Below are 25287 nucleotides of genomic sequence, written 5' to 3'. Positions count from 1 at the left end.
TTTCCAATAGGTGAGATTCCTACAGGGGGTGGTTGGTCGGAGGTTTCGGCCAACGACTCCCTATCGGGCTCAGGAGTTTTCTTGTTCTCAGATCTGATTGTTGGTCGGTTTCGAAAGCGGCATTGCACTTCGGGCCGATGTCAGTTTTTCACTCCTGGTGTCGATGGTGGGGTCAATGATCTGTTACCGTATATCTCGCATCTCCATCTCAGCTGCACGATCAAGGTCATCTTCGATGGTGGATGAAAATCTAAAGCCCTCCTTTAGCTCTTATACGAGGAGGGTGTGGTCATCGACCGGGTGAGACCCTCTCTGTTCTTGTACGAGTGGGTCAAGTTGTTGATGTGGTTGGCTGAGCAATATGATCGATCAATCATCTTCATAGCTCAACTCGAGTCGTATCGTCCTTCGAGCTGGAAGATGGAGTTTGTCGAGGAAGTCGATTCAAGGTGGGCCTGTCGATCTTCAGTGGAGCGAAGGACAGCGATAAAAATTAGTCGGCATTTTCTTTGATTTCTCTTTTTGTAAAGAAAGATGTAATCGGATTTCGGTCTAATTTTGTAATCTCTTTTTTTTTTGATAATGAAAGAAGTAATTCTGTTCTGAAATGCTCCTCTGTATTGTCGAGTCTGCAATGTCTGTTTGTAGAATAATCTCTGAATGTAGATCGTAGATTCGATCATTTCGCAGACTTTGTAGAATTAGCTAGTCGCATGTTTTTGACGTATTTAGTTAGGATAACGATGGTAAGTTGAATATTCATTATCCGAAGCTTGATCGAGTTTATACGTCATATTGTTTGATAATCGGTGGTAAGCCGAATATCCCTCGACTGACCGTGGCCATGTCGGTATAATTTTAATCCGACCTTGGTCGTCTTGGCATTTTGCCTTTCGTCGGCAAATTAGCCAGCTGCTTCAATGGAGAGCTGACTACGAGGGCAGCACGATTTTTGTGAAGAAAGTCTGCATCGCCGGTACTGGCCTCCAGTTGTAGTCAGTAGGTCGGTTCTGCGAGGGAACCGAAATATAGTCGGTGTCGAGATAGTCGATCCACTAATTTTTACAGTGAAAGCTGAAGTATATTCGATGTCGAGATAGTCGATCTTCTGGCTTTTACAGTGAAAGTCGAAGTATATTCGATGTCGAGATAGTCGATCCTCTGGCTTTTATAGTGAAAGCATGCATACTTGATGTCGCTTTAAAATCACAGTTGGAATGTCAATTTTTGTAAGAGGACCGAAATATAGTCGACACTAAAACAGTTAATTCTCCGAGTAGTTGCATTCGGAAGGAAGTCGAGTAGAATAAAACATTCGTCATGCTTTTATTAGCTAATTGTCGAAACAACAACAGCATCATCGTGAGAAGTTTGAATTCTCCGTACATCCTCTTCCGAGAAAGTTATTACATTGAGTTGTTGTCGTTTCGCCGACTCTTCTTTGGGAGTTATCCCTCAGTTTAGTCATCTGGATATCATATTGATGACTCCCATAGTCGGCTAATTATTTACAGCTTCCTCAGTCAGCTGGGGCCGTCAGTTGGCTGGAGGTTGAGTTGGTAGATCTCTCCAATATTTTTCTTGATAGCCTCGTCGTATCAGGGCCTATATCTCATCCCTGAGTTGGATGCATTGTTCGGTGTCGTGGCCATGGTCATGATGAAACTGACAATACTTCTTTCGATCGTGGCTTCTCGATGGTACTTTTATCAGTGGGGGGTGTCGTAGATATTCTGTTATATGTCGGCTTTGGACTTTGTCATTGAGGTGAGGCTTGCTTATTAGACGAAGGCCTACTTGATTCGGCTGGAGCCCCACTCTTCTTTTGCTTTTTCTTCTGACTTTTGCTTTCTGTTTGGCGTCGGTCAGAAGCTCCTTCGTCTGCGCGCATGTATTTGTACGCACGCTCTAAGAGTTCAGTATATGTCTGAGGAAGAGTCTTATCCAGTGAATACGTGAATCGAGATCTCTTCGATCTCTTTTCATGACCGATATGGCCATGTTTTCGTTGAGATCCTTGACCTCGAGCGTGGCCATGTTGAATCGGGCCACAAAATCCCGGAGGGTTTCGGTCTCTCCTTATTTGATTGAGAAGAGACTATCCGAGATTCGTTGCGGCCTCCGACTGGTGCTGAAGTGGGCTACAAAAGAATGTTCCAATTGTCCGAAAGAGTGGATGCTTCCTGATCGAAGCTCGGAGTACCAGACTCGAGCATCTTTCCAAAATGTGGTCGGAAAGTCGATGCATAGAAGGGCATCTGTTGCCCTTTGGATTGTCATGTGAGTCTTGTAGCTCTCAAGATGATTAACTAGGTCGGTCGAACCGTCATAGGGTTCCACGTGCGGCATCTTGAACCGAGTCGGGATCGGTTTATCCAAGACATATCGAGAGAGAGGTTGGGCGGTATGAAAATCAAAATCATTTGAAGACTTCTGACCGTCCACCTAGAGTTGGGCGAGTCGGCGATCGATTTCCTCGAACTTATGTTCATAGTCTTCGAGCCACTGGTGGTGGGAAACTCCAGGGGTTGAACCTCCCGATGAGTTAGAGGGAGAAGCAGACGGTGTTCGCGGTCGCTTTTTCTTCCTTGTTCGATCCAACTGAGAAGGAGAGGGACGCCGTGAATGGTGGGTGGCACGTCGAAAGCACTGTGAGTACCGTTGCTCGTCCTGATTAGAGAGCCGAGACGATCGCTCTGGTGAAGGAGACTGCCATGGATGGCGGCGACTGTGCCTAGATGGCATCGAATGCGCCACCGGTTGCTCTGCCGGCGGTTGTGGTGGCTGGGTCTGCTGCTGCTGGAGACTTCTGACCGTCTCTGTAAGAACGTTCATTTACTGCACGATTGTAGCAATCTGAACGTCTGTGGTGACTACGGGTCGTGGTGAACTGGATTCTGCTACTGGAGGTAGGGGAGGAGCCTCTTCCCGACGGAAAGAGTGCCTCGTCGATCTGGTTGCTATTGACCGTTGAGCTCTGATTTTTGTCATTGCGAGTTGTCTTCTCCCCTATCTGGCACGTCAATCTGTTACAGTCAACTCCCTTGTCGCCTGTCGTCGAAAATGAAAATCTGCAAAACAACGTCCACACTAATCGGAGTTGTCTCCGATAGAGATCCTCCGATGCTTAAGTTAGAGAGAGAGACTGGGCAATAGTATTTTTGAATGAGAAAGGTGACAGAGCTCAGCTCAAAAGTGACTTATCGATGCTGTTGCTTTACTTCCTTTTTATAGAAAAGATAGTTATAACCGTCGGATATGGTCCTGCATTTTATGGCGTAGAATATTAGGCTGTAATCTCGTAGTAGGTTATTAATTCTCTCGGATTACTCTGTGATATTTGAGGGATAACCGTCCATGACAGTTATGATATGTCGAATGAGTTGGCCGACTATGCATCGGGGGTTGACCGTCGGTTGAGAACTCTGAAATACCGATGGTCAAAGTAGTCCGCTGTCTGTAGTGTTCGAATATCGATTGCTTGCCGATCTTGAGTCGGTGAGGTGTGTTCGATTGGTCGGTTGAGAGTAGTGTCGGCCTGCTTGATCGATGTTCGGTCGGTAGTCGCTTTCAGAGTCATGTCCTTTTGTGAGATCAGAGTCGGGTGTCGGTCGGTCTGTGCTGGAGATCAGTCAGTTTATGGGGATCGATCGGTTTATCCCAACAGCTATAATTTGCTTTTACCATTATTTACTTATATTCTCAGTCAAAAATTTTATTTTTTGATATTTATACCAAAAAGACAAACATGAGATGCTTATAGTCTTTCATAAATATTTTTTTTTTAATAATGAAAGTATAAATTTGACCACGAGAGTTTCAAATATTAATGAGAAAGGCTGGGATTGGGTGTGCTTCAATTTATTTTCTTCTATTTTTAGAGGAAGTTTCAATGTTCCATCTTTGCAAAAATTTTGCAACGTCAAATATTTTTATTTTTATTTTTAAAAAGAAGTTCATGGATGACATGGAATGTAACCCTCTCCAATGTATACCTAATCTCCAAACCCTAATAAAGACAATATTTGAAATCAACTCCCTTGGTGCAACCAGGAGAAAGCTTATCATTTCAGTCAGTTGGTTGTCCCATATAAAATTGATTTACAAAATATTGGGTGGATGTCTGGTCAGGACACCACCTCTCAAGATCCTTTCAGTACCACGCGATGCAGCAGGAAGAAAGAAAAAACAAAATAAAAGGAAAAACAATCAAAATACGTGGATCAGCCACAAAAGGGCTCGCCTCTACGGGACATGCAAACTTCACTATGAAAAGAAAATTTTACAAGAGGAGACCTCACCCTCAACCCTTGTACACCCAATTCTCTCTCACATGAAGTTTCCCTCACAAAAGCTCTCTCTCTCTTGGAGACCCCCCTGAACCCCTGAAGTGCCTGGCGACCGCTGTCCAGGAGCCTCCTGCTCCTTCTCTCACAGCACCCTAGCCTCTCTCTCTCTCTTCAATCGGGTTCGTACGGCTGTACGGCGAGAAACCCGAGCCCCACTTCTTCTCTGTTCGTCTCAGACTTTTTAAAGACCTTAAACAGAGCTTAAAACGTGATTAGAGAGGGATTAGGAGTCATAAACAAAGCCAAAAAACCCCCTGGACCGTCGGATCAAGACCGGGAGCCTCCTGGACCCTTAGATCGCGCTCCGATCTACGGAATAGTGCCGTGAACCGCGAGAAACGCGTGGAAAACGCCCACGCGGTCCACAGACCGCGCCGTGGACCACCCGGTCCACGGTGGATCAGGGCAAGGGGCCAGCAGGCCTGGGTCGCGCGTCTCGCGCAGGCCTGGGCCTGGGTCGCGCGTCCCGTGCGGGCCTGGGTCCCGCGTCCCATGCGGGCCTGGGACGCGCGTCCCGCGTGCCGCCACCTGCGGCCGCGCCGCTGCCGCCCGCCGCCGGTCGCCGGCGGTCCTCCGCCGCCTCGATTCTCGTGCCGACTTCAAAAGCTCGTATCTCCTCCATCCGAGCTACGATTCAAGTGATCTTGGTCTCGTTGGACTCCGTTTTTCGCCGCGAACCTCGCTGTGGGCTCAATGTGGGCTGAATCTCGAGGCGTCAAATCCTAACACAAAATATTAGTGCCAACTAAGTGGTTGTTCCGGTGCATGTCAATTATCCCAATATGGGTAATCTTAAAATATGATTTGCTTCAACATTAGTTATATGAAAAAACAAAGGAAGACCTGTGTTTTTTTTTATAAATCTAATTTTTCAGGTCCATGGCTTGTTACTTTTGGTAAAATAAGTTTTATAAAAAACAACTAAACTATCATTTTCGAAATTTAGGATAATTAAAAATCACCTAAGATTATTTTAGTAAAACTCTGAACTAAACAACCTTTAGGATAATTAAAAATTACTCGAGTTCAACAAACAATTTTATGTTTCTGTTGTTTGAACATTTTAAATAATTATGACCATCTATGGTTTCCATGATAATAATAGGAGCCTTTTGGTTCTTCTAAAAATTTTTTATAGTGGTTTACTTGAGTACATACATGACCGTCACAGGAGCGTTGATCAAGATCGCAATCATTCTTCTACAGATGAGAAAGGAAAGAAAGTTCTGGGAGGTTGGAGGAAGATTTTAGTGTGAATAGAGAATTTTGCATATATATCCCTCTTAAAAAAATGAATATTCATGAACATGTTTCGATGGTAACTTATATATCAGCATAGTTAAATGCATGGTTTCTTAAATACATGCTAATGTTATGTAAATTATCATCCGATGAGTGGAAACCTTATTAGGTATCATCGATGATGCCAAGGTCTCGAAAACTCAGACACACACAAATGAATCTTATAGAAGGATCAAAGTATTGCAACCAAAAATAGTGCAATGCAAACAAAAATATCAGCAGGCAATACGAGCCACCTAAATGGCCTAGTTGTAGGTTATGCGTTACCTTGGAAGCATCGTCCATTAAAAAAATATCTCAACTTTGAAGCATGAGAATTTCTTAAAACTCAAAACTCGTGAAAACTCAAGGTTCCTTTATTTTCTAAAATAATACCTCATTCTATGCCTTAGAAATCACATTTTTAGACCACCTAGAAGTACACTTCAAATTTTACGTAGGAAATATGCACTTCTTTGATCCATAAATTTCACATAATCTACCATGGTTCTCTCTCTCATGAATGCCCATCATGTAAAATATATTTTTCCCTTTTTATGAACTTTCCATTGCCTCACCCAATCCAACAAGCAAAAGTTGTTCACCTGGTGGTATGTTTCATTCTAGCTCAAGCCATTGACGCAACCTCATCCCTTCCCATCTCCATCCATCTTTATAGCTGATCCTACCACCTTCCAATCGTTCAATTTTTGTTGATCATGCAATACATCAGGAGACCACTAATATACCCCATGTCTACCCGGTCGCCAGACAAACTTTTCCAATTCATCAAGTTACCCCTAAACGTGAGGCCAAATATCCAAACCGTCTTCTCAAAATTAAGAAATAGTTTAAGTATATCAGGGTATTTGGGTAAATTTGTTCCACCTCGGAACAAATAATCCCAGCCAAAAACGGACACCATCAGGCATCAGGGCTCGTTCTCTCTTGGTTAAGAAAATTGAGAAAAGCTTTCTTGGTTTTACTTTAAGGTGGGCGAAATCAAAACCCTCTCTCTCTCTCTCTCTTCCCTCCGCTACCCCCCAACGCCACCGCCTCCCTCGACCGCACCTACGCCACGCGAGTCCCCGGCGGACCGGCGATGTTCAAGCTGGGAAGGGGCGGCGGCGGGGGGCGGGGTTGCGGGAAGCGGTCGCTGCCGCCGCCCCCGCCGCCGCCGAACCTCCACCGGCCCGCCTCGACGGGGGGCGCGCGCCTCCCGATCGGGGCCTCCTCTGCCTCCGCCCTCAAGCGCCCTGGCGGGCCGCCCACCGACGCGCCTGCCCGGGAGGAGACCTTCAGTCTCGAATCCGGTGGGGCCCTCGACTTCGCCGCGATCATACGGCTTACCCCTCACCTCGTTGAGGAGATCAGACGGGTCGAGGCCCAGGGCGGGACCGCGAGGATTAAGTTTGATTCCAACTTGAATAACCCATCGGAAAACGTAAGCCAATTCGATCCGTATCCCTTTGATTTTGGTTGCTTCTGGCGTTCTTTGAATTGATTGCTTCTTGTTATGCGGTCGATGCAAAATCTTGGTTGTGTAAGTTGGGAGTTTTCTTCTTTAGCATTATAATTTGCATAAAGCGGCAAGATGATAGCTCTGTGCTTGAGGAGAGTAACTACAAGAAAAAATGGAGAAATTTGGGAGTTCACTTGAATGATCATGTGTTATATGAGTGAGCTATGGTTTATAATTTGGGGCATCCATTGGGGGGATTCTTTGCGTGCTCTTGGTTTGGTGTCATATAGGATTCTCCTTCCTTACGCATGTTAAGGTTGCTGCCTTGTGAATTATAGATGAAAATCGACTCATCCTGCTTTCAGTGAAATAGTCGATATTAAAATCTAGAAATCTTTGTAGGAATTGTGATCGCAAATTATTTTTTCTCTTAACATGTTGGGCGCTTTCTTGCGTGAAGTGGCAAGAATGCTGACTTTACATTAATCTCCTAATCCTTTGTTGGAAAGGCTTTAGAATATCTAGGAAGCTTATTGGTACATTTACATAATCTTTATGCGGGAAGTTGATATACATGGTTTGATGCAAGCCACTCAAAATCATTGTACTAAACATCCACGACTGGGTTTGTTCATCTGATATGATACGTTTTATAGGTATTCGGTTTTTATCATATCTACCATTGTTGTTGTTTCCCCCCTTTCTTGGGTGCAAATATCTGACCATTGTTTAATACCTGATGTAGCGTTTGGTTGTGAATAAATTTTGAAGGGATAAGGAAAACTTATCTGGTTTTTTGGAGGGATAAGACTTATTCCATGGAATATAAATTTTGTGCTTTTGGTTGGAGGGATTAGTGTAAGGGATAACTGCAGGCATTGGATTTTGCAATGATTTGGATTTTGTCACAAGGATTAAACAGCAATTCCACTTTATTGGATGTTTAGAGATCACATAAAGAGAAAAATGTAATTGCAAGCAATAACTTATCCCCCTCTCCCCTCACGTGGTATAAGTACATTCCACCAAAATGGTGGAATGGATTATGCCCTCTCCTCTATATATTCTTTGTTAGAATGTCACCTTATTCTGTGAGGCTAAAAATGATTTTTGGCAGCATAAACAAGGAATAAAGGCTTGTCTCTATTTTGCCTATCATACAAGCGCTCCATGTTCTATTGGTGCTGTTATATGTATAAATTTTTTTAGGCATGTTGCTTTGTCCTCCTCCTTGTTCATCTTTTGTTTACTTATGAGCAACTAGTTACAATGTCTCTCCATGCATCAGGTTATAGATGTCGGTGGTAAGGAATTCAAATTTACATGGTCACGGGAACTTGGTGACCTATGTGATATTTACGAAGAACATCGGAGTGGAGAGGATGGACATGGATTGCTTGTTGAAAGTGGCTCTGCATGGCGCAAGCTGAACGTACAACGAATTCTAGACGAGTCTACCAAGAACCATGTGAAAATGCGTTCTGAAGAGGCTGAGCGGTTATCTAAATCTCGGAAGTATGCATACAAACCTCAAACAATTTAAATTTCTTTATTTAATTTAACTAGCTACTTGATGGATCTTATTATGATAAATATATTAGTATTACTATCATGATTGGTACTACTGCTGCTGCTGCTACAACTAGTAAAGTCTTGTTGGACCATCTTTTAGTTGATTCCTCACTTTATCATGCAAGGAAAATAATGACATTTATTTATTAAGAAAGAGAAAATGTATGCAAAATAATGACATTTACTTGCTATCAAAGCAAAGATGCATGTTAGATATTGCAAGGTGAATTACAGATATCCTTCTAATGTATAAAAGTTGCAGGTACTTTCATTCTCCATCATCATGCCCACACTACCTGATGGAGAAGAAAAATAATTTTCTAAGTAGAATTGATGGACAAAGGTCCTGAATTAGGCTTATATTGGATTGGAAGTCCTAACATCATTGGGATTTGATTTTGCGTCATATTAGGTGATATTTTTTGTGGGTTCCCATGAGAATATGAACTTCACAACATAGAAAAGTCTTGGGGGTCCTTATGGAGATCAATTACTTCATTATAAAGAATAACACTAAGGTGCCTTTGTCAATTTTGTATATGCTAAGTGTCTTCTTATATATAGTGTATCAATTCTCCAACCACATACAATATGAAAGCGACACATGAGACACGAGTCCAGTAATTTCTGCTTCATCTTTGCTAATCATTTTTCCTGATCATCTCTGCACTATTTTATGACTATAAAAAACATTTATATCTGATTTTGAACCTGGATTTGCTGCAATACTTTGTTTATTCACAAACTAACACCCCCCTTTTCTCTATTAAAAAAAAAAAAAAAAAGAGCATCATGAGGGAAAGTTGTCATCGGCATTCTGTCATATATTTTGGCTAAAATTGTTGGATCAAGGATGTGTCCTCAAACTACCTTTGTCATATTTGTTAACTATACCAAGGTTCTCTTGTTTGATATATATTCAGTTTGAAATTTTGAGTTGGTATTGCTAGTTTCCTAGAGTCATTTATTATTATGGTATTGGTCATTACTCTGCAGAAAATTCTTAAAATTCTTATCTTGCTTCATGGTGCTAAGATAGGTAGAACCTATTGACTAAAAAAGATAGTTATCTAGATATAATGGATACTTTGAAGCTATGGCAGATAAACCTTTTTTCTCTTTGATATGTGCTATTAAATGGCTTTTCTGTGATAAAAGATAGTCTTAAACTGTTAAAATATATGCTCGTGTTGTATAAACACTTTAAGTATTGTTACTGCTTTTGGATATGCATTGGGATTTCCAAAAACATGGACTATGAAGCACATTAAACAGCATGTTAATTTTTGCAAGTCTGAATAATGCTTAAATAGCATTATTCCAAGAAGTGAATCAAGGACAAAACAGATTTTAAAAACCTGGTTTATCATATTAACTCTACTGTTATAGTGTATTGGTAAATACATGATGTTGTAGGGTGATACTAAATGATGGCATGTGCAGACAACTGAGGAAGTGGCACAATCAATTATCAGAGATGATCACAACCTGTATTAAACTCCAAACTATGAATTCCTGTAACACATGCCATTTTTGAAATGACAGCTTCAACAGACAGTTACATGTGAAATTTAGTCTATATCGGTGGCTATATAGATGATTTTCTGAAAAGTTTACTTCTGTAATCTTTTAACATTAAAGCCTTCTTTGAAAGCTTTCCTCTAACCTGTTGAAAAATGGGAATTCTTAGACACAACTTTTCCACTTCTTTTAGGTCTGGAGTTTTAAGAAATGCATCATTTTTAAGGATGCCATCTCTATCAGAATACTTGATGTGGAAGCAATGAAGATGAAACATCAAATAATTAAAAAAAATATCTTGTTTGCTTCTACATGTTTTGTATACTATGGAGTCATTTTGGTTGGCCTTTTGCTGTAACAGGGCCATTGTATTAGACCCTGCAAATCCTTCTGTGAAAAATCAGGCTAAATCAATGGCTGCAGCTCAAGTTGAGGGTGAGTGCCTATATTTGTTTTTAGCTTTGGTTGCAGTTTTATTGGCTATATTACTGAAAATTCAAAAGATATGCTGATCAGACTAAGCCAAGTTGTTGCTATTCTAAATATCTTTTATCAGCTTGCTTATTTTGCAACATATTGTTTTGCTGATCATCTAAATTAAGAGACTCAGAATCGCAATAACAATTCCTTTTAATGAGGAATGCAAGAGCTCTCGATGTTTTTCTAAGAGGAGAAATTAAAATGGTCTAACACGCATTTCTTCACTTGTATTTGTGTTTTAGATAAAAAAACTGCTTGAGGTGATATCACTAATATATGCGAAGCTAACACGGTGCAACCATAATAATTTTATGTATATAATATATTTAAATCTATCACTGAATGGAGCAGCAAGTCCGTTTTTTCATGTGAACATTTTCTTGGAAGACTTCTAAGGAGCTACAAACATGATCTTAGTTAATTGGATTTAAGCAGCCACAATTTCATATTCCTCATGCACATTATATCCCATGCTTTTCTTTTTAATTTTTATAGTCAGTAGTTCAACTTGTTGGTCTAGGGTGCTTTGTGCTCCCCAGAATCTCCTTTCAGCTCCCACACATGCCTGTGCTTCCACCTGTCTTCCAACATGTCTTTAGAAAGCTTGTATACAATAGATGATTAGAACTTTTTTTTAAATAATTTAACCTTTTATCTTGATTTAGATTTTTAGGTTTCCTTTATTCATTTGACATACTGTGCTCTTTTAGTTTTGCAGCACATCAAGTACATCAAGTATTAATTTTAGGTTTCCTTTATTCGTTTGACATACTGTGCTCTTTTAGTTTTGCAACACATCAAGTACATCAAGTATTAATTCATCTTCTCTAGGTAATATGCGGAGGATGTGGAAGAAGGAGCCCTTTTTTAAGAAGCGGAAAGTTGAACCAAACCAAGGTGATGTAACTTATACTTTGTCGGTGAAATTTTAAATACTATAACTTCAATAATGTTCGTAAATGTGACAAAGTGATGCTTATGAACTTGGCAAAGATTATTTACTCCTCTATTTCTGTTTCATTTGTTTTAAGTGGGATATATGTCTTGTCCTAGTATCTGCCTGTGCATGATCACAATCTGATTTGTATTTTCTCCTTGTTTGATACAGTTTCCAATATTGCTCCACCTAAATCTGTCTTCAGATCAGGAACATCATCAAAAAATACTGCTAAAAGCATGCTTTCTGAATCACCTCTACCTTCCCCTCCAGAGCAGCCTGGTCCAGGCACTTCAGCATCACCTTTTGGAACTGGCACTTCACTAAGAGGTGATTCAAATCATGAAGATACTACTGTCCCTTTGCACTTAAAGAAGGAGGGTGCTAGCAATGAGAAAGAAATGCCTAGCAGGATGGCTCATGGATCCAAGCAAGGGTTGCGTGGACATATAGGGGGGAATGGTGATCAACCAACTGATCTGCGAAGCATGTTAATTACTCTACTCTCAGATAACCCAAAAGGGATGAGCTTGAAGGTAAGGATGTGCTATTTATGTCATGCTGTTTATTTACTGTTATAAAATGATGCTTCCTTTCTTTGGCATATTTTTACATTTGCTGCAGTATAGTGTTGCTAAAAAATGAATGTGATTGATTTTCTAGGATTAAACTGCTCGGTTAGCACTGAATTCTAGATTGGCCAAAATCATTTATAAATGTTGTGTTGGTATGAACACTTGAATTCCTAAGAGAATTTCAATTTTTATTTTAACTCGATAATTTTTGGGACAAAATCCTGTTCTCTGTGTATGATTGAGACAAAACAACTGGTAGAAAAGAGTTGCCGAATTTCCCAAGCTGTGCAAGTTCATTTATTTTTGCAGGCCTATCGAACACCTGTTCGTCTGGTATTATCTTGGACCATAAGAACTTAAAGTATGAAGATTGCCACCAATAGACCTGGATTTCTGGTCTAGAAAGTGTATATTTTTTTCCATTCTGTTGCTCACTTTATCATTACCTTCTCTTTGCAAATCTTATGATACCTAATTACAGACATGTTATATTCTTATGAGTTTTGGTGTATTTCATGTTTCTTCTTCTTGAAATTCTTGCCTATCCTTTTTTCTCTCCCTTTCAGGTTTAGCACTCTTTTTATCCTGTAACCAAGTTAACCCTATTTCTGACTCCTATTTGTGCACCATGACCATGCATATTTTTATTAGTATGTATAATACAGTGTTAGCTGATGAGGATGAGATTTTACAGTGAGAAGTTAATAACATGATTAGCGAAAGTAGGGCCATATACCAAAAAAGAGAAAGATGTAGCAGCAGGTAGCCTTATAAGTGGTAAATGAAAGGAAATTTTTTCTTTTTATTTTTTCTTTTTTTTTTTTTTGTGTGTGTGCGCCTGTGAAAAGATCCTATTTGTGTCTTTCATATTATCTATTTGCACAACATAGTTCAGTTCAAGTCTCAAAGATCGGGGAGCTATAAATTGGGTTTTGTCTGTCAACAATGTTAAAGTATTGGGACAAATTAACAATGATAGTTTATGTATCAGTACAAGAGATGACCTTTTTTGTATTTTACAATAATGATTTGTTTATAAAGACTTGAGTTTAGCAGAATCTTTATAAACAAATTTAGCTAAACCCGATCCGAACTATTTTAGTATTTTAATATATATATATATATTATATTAAATATATTTAATCAATTATCATCTACTAGTTACTAAATCTTAACTTATTCATGAAAAATATTTTAGCTAGATAAAGACTAAAAAATATTCATGCAATCACAAGATACACCAATATGATTACTATTTTTGGTATATTTTAAATTCGAATTTGAATTTCAAACATCGGCTATTGATAGCAGGTTTAATTCTTGTTTAAGTCTTTTTGGAACTTGGAACTTAGATTGTGCTTTTTTTTAAAATTATGTTTATATTTTTATTTACTTCGGAGGTGTTGGAACTAAGTGTTGTTGTTGATTGTCTTGGTCTGTTAAATTTATATTGCATTTAAATTTTATTTAAATTGAATGTGGAACTAAGTATTGTTGAACTAAGCGTTGTTGAATTTTATTTGCTTAAGATAATTTGAATTTTATTTTCATGGAACATGAAACTAAGTGTTGTTTAATTTTATTTGTTTAAGATAGGTATGATTTGTGGAATGGTAGTATGGCTTTAAAGTTGATAGAAATGAAAAAAAATGTTCAATGTGACTCAAGTGGGTTCGGGCTGGGTAAACCCGAGTTACCCGATATCCGATTGAGACGGGTTTGGGCAAAAAAATCTAGTCTCGATAGTGTTTGGGCTAGGTTTGGGAAGATAATTGGGTATTTGGGTAGTTAGAAATCCATCCCGAATTTGGCCCGATGCCATCCCTACTGAGGCAATTTTCACATATATTACCATCAACGGAGGAGAAGGATAATCATGTTCATACTTGTGTCTTGCTTCTTGTTGAAGAGAGAATAAAATAAAGGTTGGAAATGGACATTAGTCTATCAATTTTGATGACTCGTCTGCCAACTTATGAAACTTTGTATTTTATTATTGTTTATACATCGCCAATGGGAGACATTTGAATGCAATTGGTAATGTTCACTTGTGATCATGGAGGGGTTTGCAAGGAGATGAAGCAAATGCAAAGAACAACATATAGGGATATCAAAATATTAACTTCTAGAAGGTTATTAAAACCCTTTTTATCATTACAATTTCCTTGTTTCTGTATCCTCTAATAACATTTATATTTTGTCTGTGCATATGAGAGAGAGAGAGAGACCAGTGTATCTATTATAGTAGGGGTGGGTTTATGTCAATCTATATATGAGTATTTGTATGAACTAAAATATATGAGATATATATCATAGGACTTATAGATTGAGCTTTATTTAGCTCAGGAGACTAGTGCATGGCTTGAAATCATTTTGATACTTGAATTTGTCTTGGCCTTTCCTATAGCTTTGGTTACATTTTGGCTCAAAATTCAAATACGCTTGAAGGACCTTGAGTTAGCCAAGGCCTATTTTTGCCCCCAATATTTCCTCCCAAATGCCCACCCCTTTGAACCCCATGTCACTTATTGGTCGAACTTGTCATCTCTTTTCTTTGTTGAGGATACAACTAGCTCACTTCTTCACCTTGCAGTTCTTACCTCATTTTCTTTCTCCTTGACGAAAAATTTCCTTCTATTCACCCCTGTGCTGCCCCAACTAGGGCATTGTTCCATCTTCTCTTGCCTGCCATCTTTCCTTGGCATCCTATTGGACCATAGAACTTGGAATATGAGAGGATGTGCACTGATGGGGACATGCATTGAGATGGATACAAGAGAAGGGAGATAGGTGGAGGAAGGAGGAGGCTAGTGGGAGTGAATTAGAGGTGGATGTGGGGAAGGCAAAGGAGGGGGGATGGTTTAGGTGTGAAGGATGAGGGGAGTAGGAACGTGTTTGGAGGAAAGAAAGGGTTAGAGTGGAGTCATTTGTTGGTTGGATGGTAGGTGATCAGAGGGATGGTGATTAGTGAGATATTATATGACACTATATGCGTGTATGTTTCTGAACTAATGATATATTACTTGCTAAATTACAAGTTATTATAGAAGTTATGCTAGAGATGTCATATGATGGAATATTATGTGTGATTAGTTTGTTCACATGATGATTTAGTTTTGCTGTAATTGCTTAGATACATGATGCATGTAAGAGAACCACAGAAGCATGCTCAAGCACGATGAGGGATTGGAATGGGAATGGAAACATGCATTAGGATTTAGGAGTGATCCTTTAGATGAAAGGTAGGGAATTGAGCTCCTATTTGGATGTCATTGGGAACTTGATTGCCTTTGCTCATCTTGCTACATTTGGTCCTTATTAAATGTTCAAACCAAGGATTGCAGATCTATCCCGAACTGCCCAGTTCTGAGCATAACGAGTTGTGCTAGCGGCTGACTAGGATGGTTCCGGCAATCGAAATGAGAAATGGGTGAAGGGAGAGGGCGCGGGGAGGGGTGGGCGGTGGGGGGGGGAGAAGGAAAGAGAGGGAGAGAGAGGGGGGGTGGTGGTGTAGGGAAGGAGAGGGAGAAGGGGAGAGGGCCTCCGGAGGGCTGCTGAGGTCGCCATGTCACTGCCGAGCCTAGTGGAAAGTCGAATGAGGGGCTCTGCCCTCCTTTTGATCGAAACAAGGGCTTCGGTTTCACTTGACCATGCTGTCGGCCGATCGATCTGGCCTCGGGTACCAGCATAGCAAACCTTGATTGAATCTATCTTATCACTTACCTTTTATTAGAGCAATAACCCCCTTTGATGTATACTTCTGCTTCAGTTACCTTGTTATTCATTTCATATTTTTATGATGCCTTCTTGAAGATTCAGGGATTCAAGATACATCAAGCTCCTGAGATATTTCTTTTAATGCACAAAACTAGTTGGGCTGGTGTCATTCTTAGGTTTATATATATGTTGTTGTATTTCTAGGCTCTGGAAAAAGCAGTTGGAGAGACAATTCCAAACTCTGCAAAGAAGATTGAGGGTGTCATAAAAAATGTAAGTGATAGATTTCATTTTTGAATGGATTTACAAGCACAAGTGCTCAACACTAAAAACCAAACTTGAAGATTGACCTGTTGATTGACTTGCTTCTGTTGAGCACCAGATAGCAACTTTCCAAGCACCAGGAAGGTATTTTTTGAAACCTGGAGTGGAAGTGGAAAGCTTTAAAAGACGAACATCTGAAAGTGGAAGGTACACTTCAATTTCTGCTATTAATATTTGCATCTACGAGGGCATGATTCCTTACTTTCTATATTTTGTCACTAGACTTCTATTTATTGCTTATGATTTAGATTTTGTTAAATCATTAGAAATTTCTCATGTTACTTTTTGATATTGTTCCAATTTTAAATCTGAAAAAACTATACTGGATATGCTTATTATATTTCTTGTTCAATTTTTAATATTTGTCTATTATTCCCACAGATTTAACATGTTTCCAGTGAGACCATCTGGATGTTTTATGGCATTTCTATCAGGGAATGTATCGCTTAGCTATTGCCTGTCCAAAACCATGATGACAGCCATAAGTGACAAGCCAACTCTAAATTTTTGGCTTGGGTCCATAAATCTGTCCTGGCATTGATTTTTAAGTTTTACCAAGGTCACATCTTCTATCAATATGAAATTTTTTCAAATTCTCTTTCGTAACTATGGCTTAAGATTTTTTAGGTCATTTATGTCAAGTCTTGCTTTCTGCTTTCCCGATCCTTCCGTTCAAACCATAGCTCTTCTTCATAAATAGGGCATGTTTCGAGTTTTGCTGTAAATTTTCTGTGGCCTCCATTTACAATTACTTTTTACTGATCAAAATTGAAAAATTATAACTTGGAGCTTTACTTTCTGATTTGATCTCAACTTTTGGATGATGTTTGGGTTGACAAGAAGTGGGAGGTGGTAATGGGTATCAGATTCTCATCCAATCCATTCCATGTCTGATAACCATTTAGATATAGAAATATTAATTACCATCAGTATTGGATTTCCATAAGAAGGGTTAAAACTCTTCCGGAGGGGCTTGGGTATTGTTTTCCCCAGTCCTAGGTGAGTGCCTGTGTAACAATAGAAAGAGATTTTTTATATATTACAATGTTAGTATCACTTATTTTGAAATATACTAGTAATTTGTTATCTTTTATTCATGCAAAGACAATGGAGTAAGTGAGCTTTCCGCTACCTTAAGCCAATAGGTGAAAATATCTAGGCTTAGTTGATCAATCTCATGCCAAAGGTTATTATTTCTTATCTGACCCACAATCGAAGGGATTGGGTTCGGATTGGGAAGGCGAGAGATGGATTTCCAAGGGGAGGGGAGATTTGTGGAGGAATGTTTTTTCGCAATGCTGCCATTGCGAACAACGCCATCTTCCCGAGATCCTTGAAGTTCCTCTGATTGTCTATCATCTGATAAGATTAGACAAAGAAGAAGAGGATGTCAGAAGACAAGAATAAGAAGAGATGAGAGAAGAACAGGAGATTGGGAGAAGGGAAAAGGAGAAGGGTATGGAGAGAAAAAGAAGCAGCACTCGCTGCTCGGTCAATGAGGAGAGAAAGAAGGCAAATGATGCTCTTAGAACTCTCGAAAGGCGAAGTGAATCCATAAGGGCTAAGATGGCATAAGTGGTATTTAGTGTCGGAGGTATAAATGACATAATTGGTACTTAAGGCGATGTAAGGTTGGGGAGAGAAAAACAGGATGCAGTTTACACATGTTACCTGACCTGACCTGATTGTTAAATGGACTAAACAGGTTAAATGAGTCAAGTTCTGGAACCCAAATCTGACCCGATCATCAAACGATTTAAACGAGTTGATCTGTTGATGTTATGAACCTGTTTAACCTGAATCCAAGCCTGTTTATCACTTTATTGTGTGTCTGATGCAGGTTGAGTTGATGGGTTGGGTCACTTTTTGCGGTCCCTACTATCATGTGTGTTGCACTTGCCAAGCTCCAGCCTTGCTGAATTACTTGTGCACATTGGATGATTTATTTATTTAAACAGTTAGTCTATAGATCTGCATACCTTAGGCCTCTGGATTGTTTCTTTTATCTATGAACCGTTTTGTTAGTTTAATTAAAATTTCTGTAGGTTTGCAGCTTGACGTTTGGTTTTCTAAATACACATCTTGCTGTCATTTTATTAGCATTTTGTGAAATAGCACTAAATGTTTTCCCTTGTCTTGTCAAAGCCATCTTTTCAAAAGGTCAGCTTGCTACATTGATGGTTACCCCAATTTGAGATCAATGATCAGAATTGATTATTTTCCCAGGTAGCATGTTTTCATAAAATGCAGAATGAAGCAATCATAAAGAGGGGCTCTAGCTGATAACTACGTCACTAGTAATTACGTGAAGTGTGTTTTGTTGCATATATCTAATTGGCTTACTGGTCATTTTTCTAATGCCTTAAATAATGTTTCTAATTCTTGTAGAGCTATACTTCATTTTGGTACTTTATAGTCTGACTTTTTTTTAAAAAAAATTGATACATGTCAATGATCTTTGTGCTGGAGGCGCCAAAATAGATTTATCCGTTTTCATGTTTTTGGTGCAGTGTCAGTTTATGTTTGAGCATGATTAACCTTTCTTTTGATAATATGAAATTAAAATTACTCCAAAGCAAGTTGCAATGCTTCTAATTCATGTAGAGCTATACTTCATTTGGGTACTTTATAGTCTGACCTTTTTTTTTTTTAATGGATTGACTTGTCAATGGTCTTAATGCTGGAGACCCCAAAATAGATTTATCCATTTTCATGTTTTTGGTGCAATGCCAGTTTATGTTTTAACGTGATTAACCTTTCTTTTGATAATATGAAATTAAAATTACTCCAAAGCAAGTTGCATTTTTGCTAAGATCCATGTGTTATTGACTTTCATTTGCAGCTCTCCTGAGAGTGCCCATGATCACCCTTCAGTAGCAGAATCAATCCATGTAGAGAAGGCCAGTAACAAAAACTTTGGGCAGCAAACAGAGGCGAGCTTAAAAGTAGAAGCAGAACCGAATCACTTTGAAAAGATTGACCTTGTACAAAACTTCCCAGATCCTTTGACCAGTGACAGGAAGGCCAATAATGATAGTGATGGACGAACATGCAGCTCCAGCGAGAGTGGAAGTGACAGCGAGAGTGAAAGTGATAGCAGTGACAGTGGAAGTGAGAGTGGAAGCCAAAGTAGAAGTAAAAGCAGAAGCCCTGGAGGCAGTGGCAGTGCAAGCAGCAGTGACAGTGAGAGTGATGGTTCCTCCAGCAGCAAGGAGGGATCTGATGTGCATGTGGATATCATGAGTGATGATGAAAAGGAGGAAGCAGTGCATGAAACGGTGGCAGCCGAGTCAAAGTTACCTTCCTTGCCTAGATTGTGGAGAGCTTACGATGGTGAGCATGAACAAAGTGATGTTGCTCAAAGAAATCAGGAGGGCCAAAATGCATCATCACCTCCAAATGATTTTGAAAGGGGTGATGAGATGGATCATGCAGTTGAAGCTACTAAATATTTTCCTGTTAATAGAAGTAATAATGCTTTTGAAATCTCAGAAACTGAAGCTGAAAAGGATACTGAGTTGGACATGTATCAAAGAAACTCCAAGTTTTCAGAAGAGGGATTGTCTTCTCCTCATCAACAAAGACAATTGGAGGGCAGGCAGATTGTATATGGTAAAGTTTCAGTTAGTGATGCAAATGAGCAAGTTGCAAAGCAGGGTCTAAAGGAGAAACAAAAGATACTGAAAGATGGGTCCAGCCATGAGCTATCAGATATTACTGAAAGAATTTCCAAACCCAAATCTAAAAGGGTTCCTGGTACAGATTTGTTTCAAGAGAAAACAAAAGGTGCTAAAAGGCCAAAGGCTGCAATCCCAGCTCAAGTCATGTCTTTGGGTAAAAATGGAGATGCTACTTTCTTGGAGAGCTCACACCATTTATCTCCTGATAGAACTAAGCAGGAGAGACATAAGGAGGTTAATAATATTGAATGGGACCGGAATATAGATAATGGTTCGCAAGAGTATGGCTCGGTGATGCGTGGAAGACCTGTTGCATCTGGAAACTCACTCAGGATGCAGCCAAGCCCTGATTTTCGGAGTGCTTCAAGTATAGATGCAGAGCAGTCAGGGCAAAAAATTGGAAATCTTGATGGAAGGAGGAAACCATTAGACAGTATGGAGAAATCTAGCAGATATATGGAGAACTTTGTAAGAGGTAATAGACATGCAGAAGGGGTATCCATTTGTCATGATGACTCTGATACCTGTGCTACGAAAAACATTCACATGCAAGATAAAACTTCTATGTCAAAGGATATATTGCATAAGGATATGAGAGATGAAAACAATGAAGCGACGGAAAAAATTTTGGCCAAGAATGCCCGGGAGATCACTGTTGGAGACAAACTTTCTACCCCTGACTCCTATAACAGAAAATTTGGTGAGAACTTTGGTATCTTCAAGGATAATGAACAACAATACCGGAGGCAAAAGTCAGACATGGATAAATCCCCAGTTAGCATGAGGGCAAATCTGCCCAGAAGAGAACTTTCAGATCTGGAGTTGGGTGAATTTCGTGAGCCTCCTGCTGGAGAGGAGTCTGGGGGGGTTAAGAGACAGTTCGAGAGAAAAGGCTCCTTCAAATCCTTAGACAACAAGGTTGCTGCTACTGATAACTTGAATTTAGACACAAGCAATGGAAGATCTGCTTCAAATGCGCTTAATGAATCAAAGAGACAGTCATCTCCCATTTTGAGGGGTGTTAATGGGAATCAAGATGGGTTTTACAAGGGAGTACCATCAGACAGTTTTTTCGATTCCACTCGGCCTCAGCAAAGAGCAATGCTTTCTCAGAATCAGCAATTATCAAGAGTGGATCATGCTGATTCAGGGGCCATGTCTCATTTCGATAGACCAGCTGAAATTGCAAGTAGGAATGAGGTGAGAACAAACCAGGGAGTGTGTCTGGAAAATCATGCAGGTGCTAACAAGAAAATCCCTGCCAGCGTGCTACCCCAGCATGATAATAAGCATGGTGGTCAAATGGGTTCTAGAAATATTAGAGACTCTAAACCCCAGAAGTCAAACGCACTGGGAGATTCTACAAGTCAAAATAAGAATAATTTTTTGATGGAGAATGATAGTAATGGCAGGAAAAGGAGAGATTCTTCCTCCGATGAGGATAATTCCATATATTCAAAGTATGACAAAGCTTACCCAGAGCTCAGGGGTCCTGTAAGGGACTTATCACAGTAAGTTACTGCTTTCACAGTCGGATCATTGTTATCATCTCGCTGCACTCATGCATTAGACTAGTCTTGAGCTGAAATTAACAGATCGTTACAAGTTCTTCATTGTCATGTGCATGTACATGCAATTTGCAATGATTTGTTTGTTTGCCATGTCATCTTCCTAGTTTTTATATTCTTCTAATAACTTAATGCACGTTCTTTCAGTCATTATTTAATTTGCTACTTCTGAATTGTTTTGAGGTAACATGATGGTTAATGATTTGTTGATCTTAATAGAGGAAACAGTAATTGGACATATTGGATATGGATGTTACTCCTATCTAAATGTGGATAATATAAACCCTTTGCTTTTCATTAAATAGTAAAAGACAGGAGCATTTTTTTGATTATTTTGATAAACGTCGGAAGTTAACATTAGTACATTATACCATTACTATTCTAGCTTCAACAAATACAAGATTTTGGGGCTGTATGACTTTTTCAGCAAGGATTATCTCCACTTACTCTGATCGGAATAGTTACATAGCCCAATCTATTTCCCTGAAATCCTAGCCGTAGATAAGATTATCATCACATAAAGCTGATAAAATTTTCAGTTAATTCATTGCATAAACGTTTATTAAGCTTTGCTTTCTAAAATATTACACACACACACACAAACACACACCCCAATCTATTTCCCTGAAATATATATGTCGTCTGTACGCCTTTTTATTTATGTAGAAAAAGAAAAATCTTATCAGAAGCCAGTCAGAACACCTCTACTTTGTTGAATTAAGGACATAGTGATCAATTTAATGTGTATTATGGTAACAACTTTAATACGAGGGCAGGAAAGTTACTTTAGCACTTGCTAACTAGCTCTGCAACAGGTATGAGGAATATGTGCAGGAGTATCGTGAGAAGTATGAGATATATTGTTCCTTGAACAAGAATCTGGAAAAAATTCGGTACTTTAATGCATCCCTGGTTCATGTTATTTATTATTCTTTTTACAAATTTGAACCTGGTTCAAGCATGTCATGTAACTAAAATTGTTTGCTTGCAGGGATGACTTCCTTAAAGTTGGCCATGACCTTGAGCTTGCCAAAAGGAGAGATATAGAGGAATATTATAATATTGTGGAGCAGTTGAGAGAAATGTATCATCATTGTGGGCCGGTACATTTTCCATAGCTCTGTCATCAAGTAATATTTGCATAGTTACTGACCAAGATGTCTCTTGAGCGTTTAATATCCCGTAAACAGAACACTGCATGCATTTGCTTTCCTCCATTTGGTAAATGCTGTTAGCAACAGAGCATTTAATATCCATAAACAGAACCCTGCATGCATTTGCTTTTCTCGATTTGGTAAATGCTTCTAGTTGCTAATGTTTTCACATGCAATTATTAACCTTTGCTTGAACTCCAATTTGTCTTTTAATGCAGGCCAACTATTTCTTCCTGTGTATGGAAGATATTTTTCTTATTATTCCTCTCTCTCTCTCTTTCTCTCTATCTATCTATCTATCTATCTCTCTATGTGTTTGTGTGTGTGTGGGCGCGTGCGCGCATGCATCATGCATACACAGATATATGGTTTTGTAGTCAGGAGTGATGTTGTCTTAGTGGTTGGAGCTGTAGAAAGTGCATGTAAGAATGAGAGCACGATCTTCTGTCTTGTGACTAATTTTATTTTAACATTCTGAGTAACTGTTTTTTGAATCTATTATAGCTGAAAACAAGTCCCATATTTTTATTTGATATGAAATTGATGATCTTTCAGTCTGAAATCTTTTCTTACAATTCCATGTTCCTGACCTCAATGATGCAGAGGCAAAAGCGGATGAAGAAGGTTTTCACTTTGCTGCATGAAGAATTAAAGGTGTAGCTATTCTGTTCATTCATACCTAGTGCCTTGATTTTGTGTTATTTTCTTGGTCATCATATTCGCATGCCCTCTATGTATACCAAGATTTGAAAGATAATTTACTGGGAGTTATTCTACGGTTCACTAATTGGATCTTTTAATGGTAAGAAAACAAAATCTTGCTTATGCTATTCTTTTTTGTTCATAGAACCTCAAGCAAAGAATCAAGGACTTCGCAGAGGATTATACAAAAGAATGAAGATAGTTTGGTTGCGTGAATCCAATTATCTTGTGAGCTATTTTTCTTCTTTACTCAATCAATGTTGATCGCTATTTTTCTTTCCAGAATTTTAAGTTGTTTTATGCCACTATACAGGACCCCTTGCTGCAGGACTGTTGCGGCTACTTCCTTGTAGCCAGTCTTGCTGCAGCATCATGGAAGTAAAATTTGGAACCCCAGAGGCTGGTGTTATCTCAAGGAAAGGAAGATATATCTTATGGTAACTGATGGAGCGGCATTGATCAGGAGAGAGAAACAAAAGAAGCTAATGCAAACCCTCCTGGGTTCATGGTGTACCTTTACAGCAATGATGGACATATCTGGACCTGGGCTCTCAAAGGCTCAAAGAATGCCATGTCAGTTAGGATTTGGTTCATGACTTTTAACTAATGACATGCGGTCAAGCAGCTCTTTTGCAAGGTGGAAACAGGAGGGAACCATGTACGCATGACATGAAATGGATGCCGTGAGTGACTATTTGTTGCCAGTTTGCAGATTGGTTCCCATTATCTTTCCTAGCCCTATAACATTTTTGTAAATAGTAGAACCAGAGTCTGCTCTTTTGCCGTATAGGCCGCTGAACTAGAGTTTCAGGCGATTAAAGCTGTATATTATGTTATAGTTTTGACGAAAGTGAAAACGATAGAAGAAACAGATAAGGTTTCTGAAGGATTTTATACGGTTGTGACAGCATAGAAATTTTGGATGTTCATGAGGAAAGGTTCTTAGCAGTTTATCCAGCAGAATTGTTCGAGATTTTTGCATATAGGCAGTCACAAATATGAGCAAGCTTTCTTCTCCAAAATCACCATTTACTTGTATCTCTCTAACAATCCTGTTTTTGTGAAAAAATATGCTTCCATTAGATTTTCGGCTAAAAACGTTTGTGAATAGCCTTTTGTGAAGTATTAAATGTCCATATTGCATTTTTAAATTAACTTCTCTTAAAAATTATAAATCTTCGGTTCGTACTGAAGATTTATATTTGTTTCATAGAAATTTTCAAGGTTATTAATCCAAATTGGTGTGATAGTCATTTCACACTGGGAACAGCTATTAACATTGTGAGTAATAACTAAATGTTAGGAATGTCAATGTAAAAACATGATAAGTTGAGTACATATGCAAGTAGTAATTTTGCTAGGATAAATATGCAATAAACATATTTATAGCTGTATATTTGTAAAAAAAAAAATTAAATAATGTTTTGCTGACCCAGAAACGGTATGAGAATTGTTGGTATTTTAAGGCATTGCTTAAGTGCTGCACGAGACGATGGATCTTTGAGAACAATAAATTGAAATTTGGGTTACCAAAGGACACCCCTTCCCAGACCCTAAGCCCTCCCAACCCTAACGGAGGGGAAATTTTATCTTTGACGCTTGGTATAACCACCAAGACACTGTACTACTAAACTACGGCGACACCTTATTTGCAGGACTCGAGCCAAATTCCACCTCTTCAGCTAGAAAATTGTCCTATCACGACTAGATTTTGTACATGCTACTCCAATTTATTATTTGCTGAGGTCCTTGTAAGAAACTCCGGATGCCAGTCAATTCTAGCATCACGGTGCAATCCTTCATGAGGAATCCTGGGAAGGCAGATGTGAAAATACTTTAATTAACATGAGAATTAGATTTTATGAGAAATAATTGGCAAAAAAGGATTTATAGAATACCTATGACATGGTTGTGAAAGCCTTGTATGTTTATTGTGGCCTATCTTCATAAAGAGACCTGTAGTCT

The 25287-nt window shown here is 39.1% G+C and overlaps 1 protein-coding gene across 1 annotated transcript; it reads left to right on the top strand.

The window, feature by feature from the left end:
* The first annotated feature begins 6576 nt into the window (after window positions 1-6576).
* LOC105041411 (uncharacterized) lies at window positions 6577-24303 on the top strand. The gene is made up of 13 exons (XM_010918381.4): window positions 6577-7074; window positions 8381-8607; window positions 10547-10620; window positions 11497-11562; window positions 11774-12138; window positions 16099-16167; window positions 16277-16365; window positions 19061-21409; window positions 22282-22359; window positions 22458-22569; window positions 23224-23274; window positions 23468-23550; window positions 23636-24303. The coding sequence occupies exons 1-12, from the start codon at window positions 6733-6735 to the stop codon at window positions 23516-23518; spliced, it is 3873 nt and encodes a 1290-aa protein (XP_010916683.1). The 5' UTR covers window positions 6577-6732; the 3' UTR covers window positions 23519-23550; window positions 23636-24303.
* The last annotated feature ends 984 nt before the right edge of the window (window positions 24304-25287 follow it).

The sequence above is a fragment of the Elaeis guineensis genome, chromosome 3, assembly GCF_000442705.2.
Source record: "Elaeis guineensis isolate ETL-2024a chromosome 3, EG11, whole genome shotgun sequence".
Taxonomy (NCBI): Eukaryota; Viridiplantae; Streptophyta; class Magnoliopsida; order Arecales; family Arecaceae; genus Elaeis; species Elaeis guineensis.
Note: the sequence above shows the minus strand (reverse complement) of the source record. Positions and strands in the feature narration are given on the sequence as shown.

Excerpts from the sequence above, each read along its gene's own strand:
- LOC105041411 (XM_010918381.4), top strand. The coding sequence starts at position 6,733 with ATGTTCAAGCTGGGAAGGGGCGGCGGCGGGGGGCGGGGTTGCGGGAAG. Across the intron at positions 10,621-11,496 it reads GGCTGCAGCTCAAGTTGAGG|GTAATATGCGGAGGATGTGG; the intron begins GTGAGTGCCTAT and ends CATCTTCTCTAG. Across the intron at positions 22,570-23,223 it reads TGTATCATCATTGTGGGCCG|AGGCAAAAGCGGATGAAGAA; the intron begins GTACATTTTCCA and ends TCAATGATGCAG.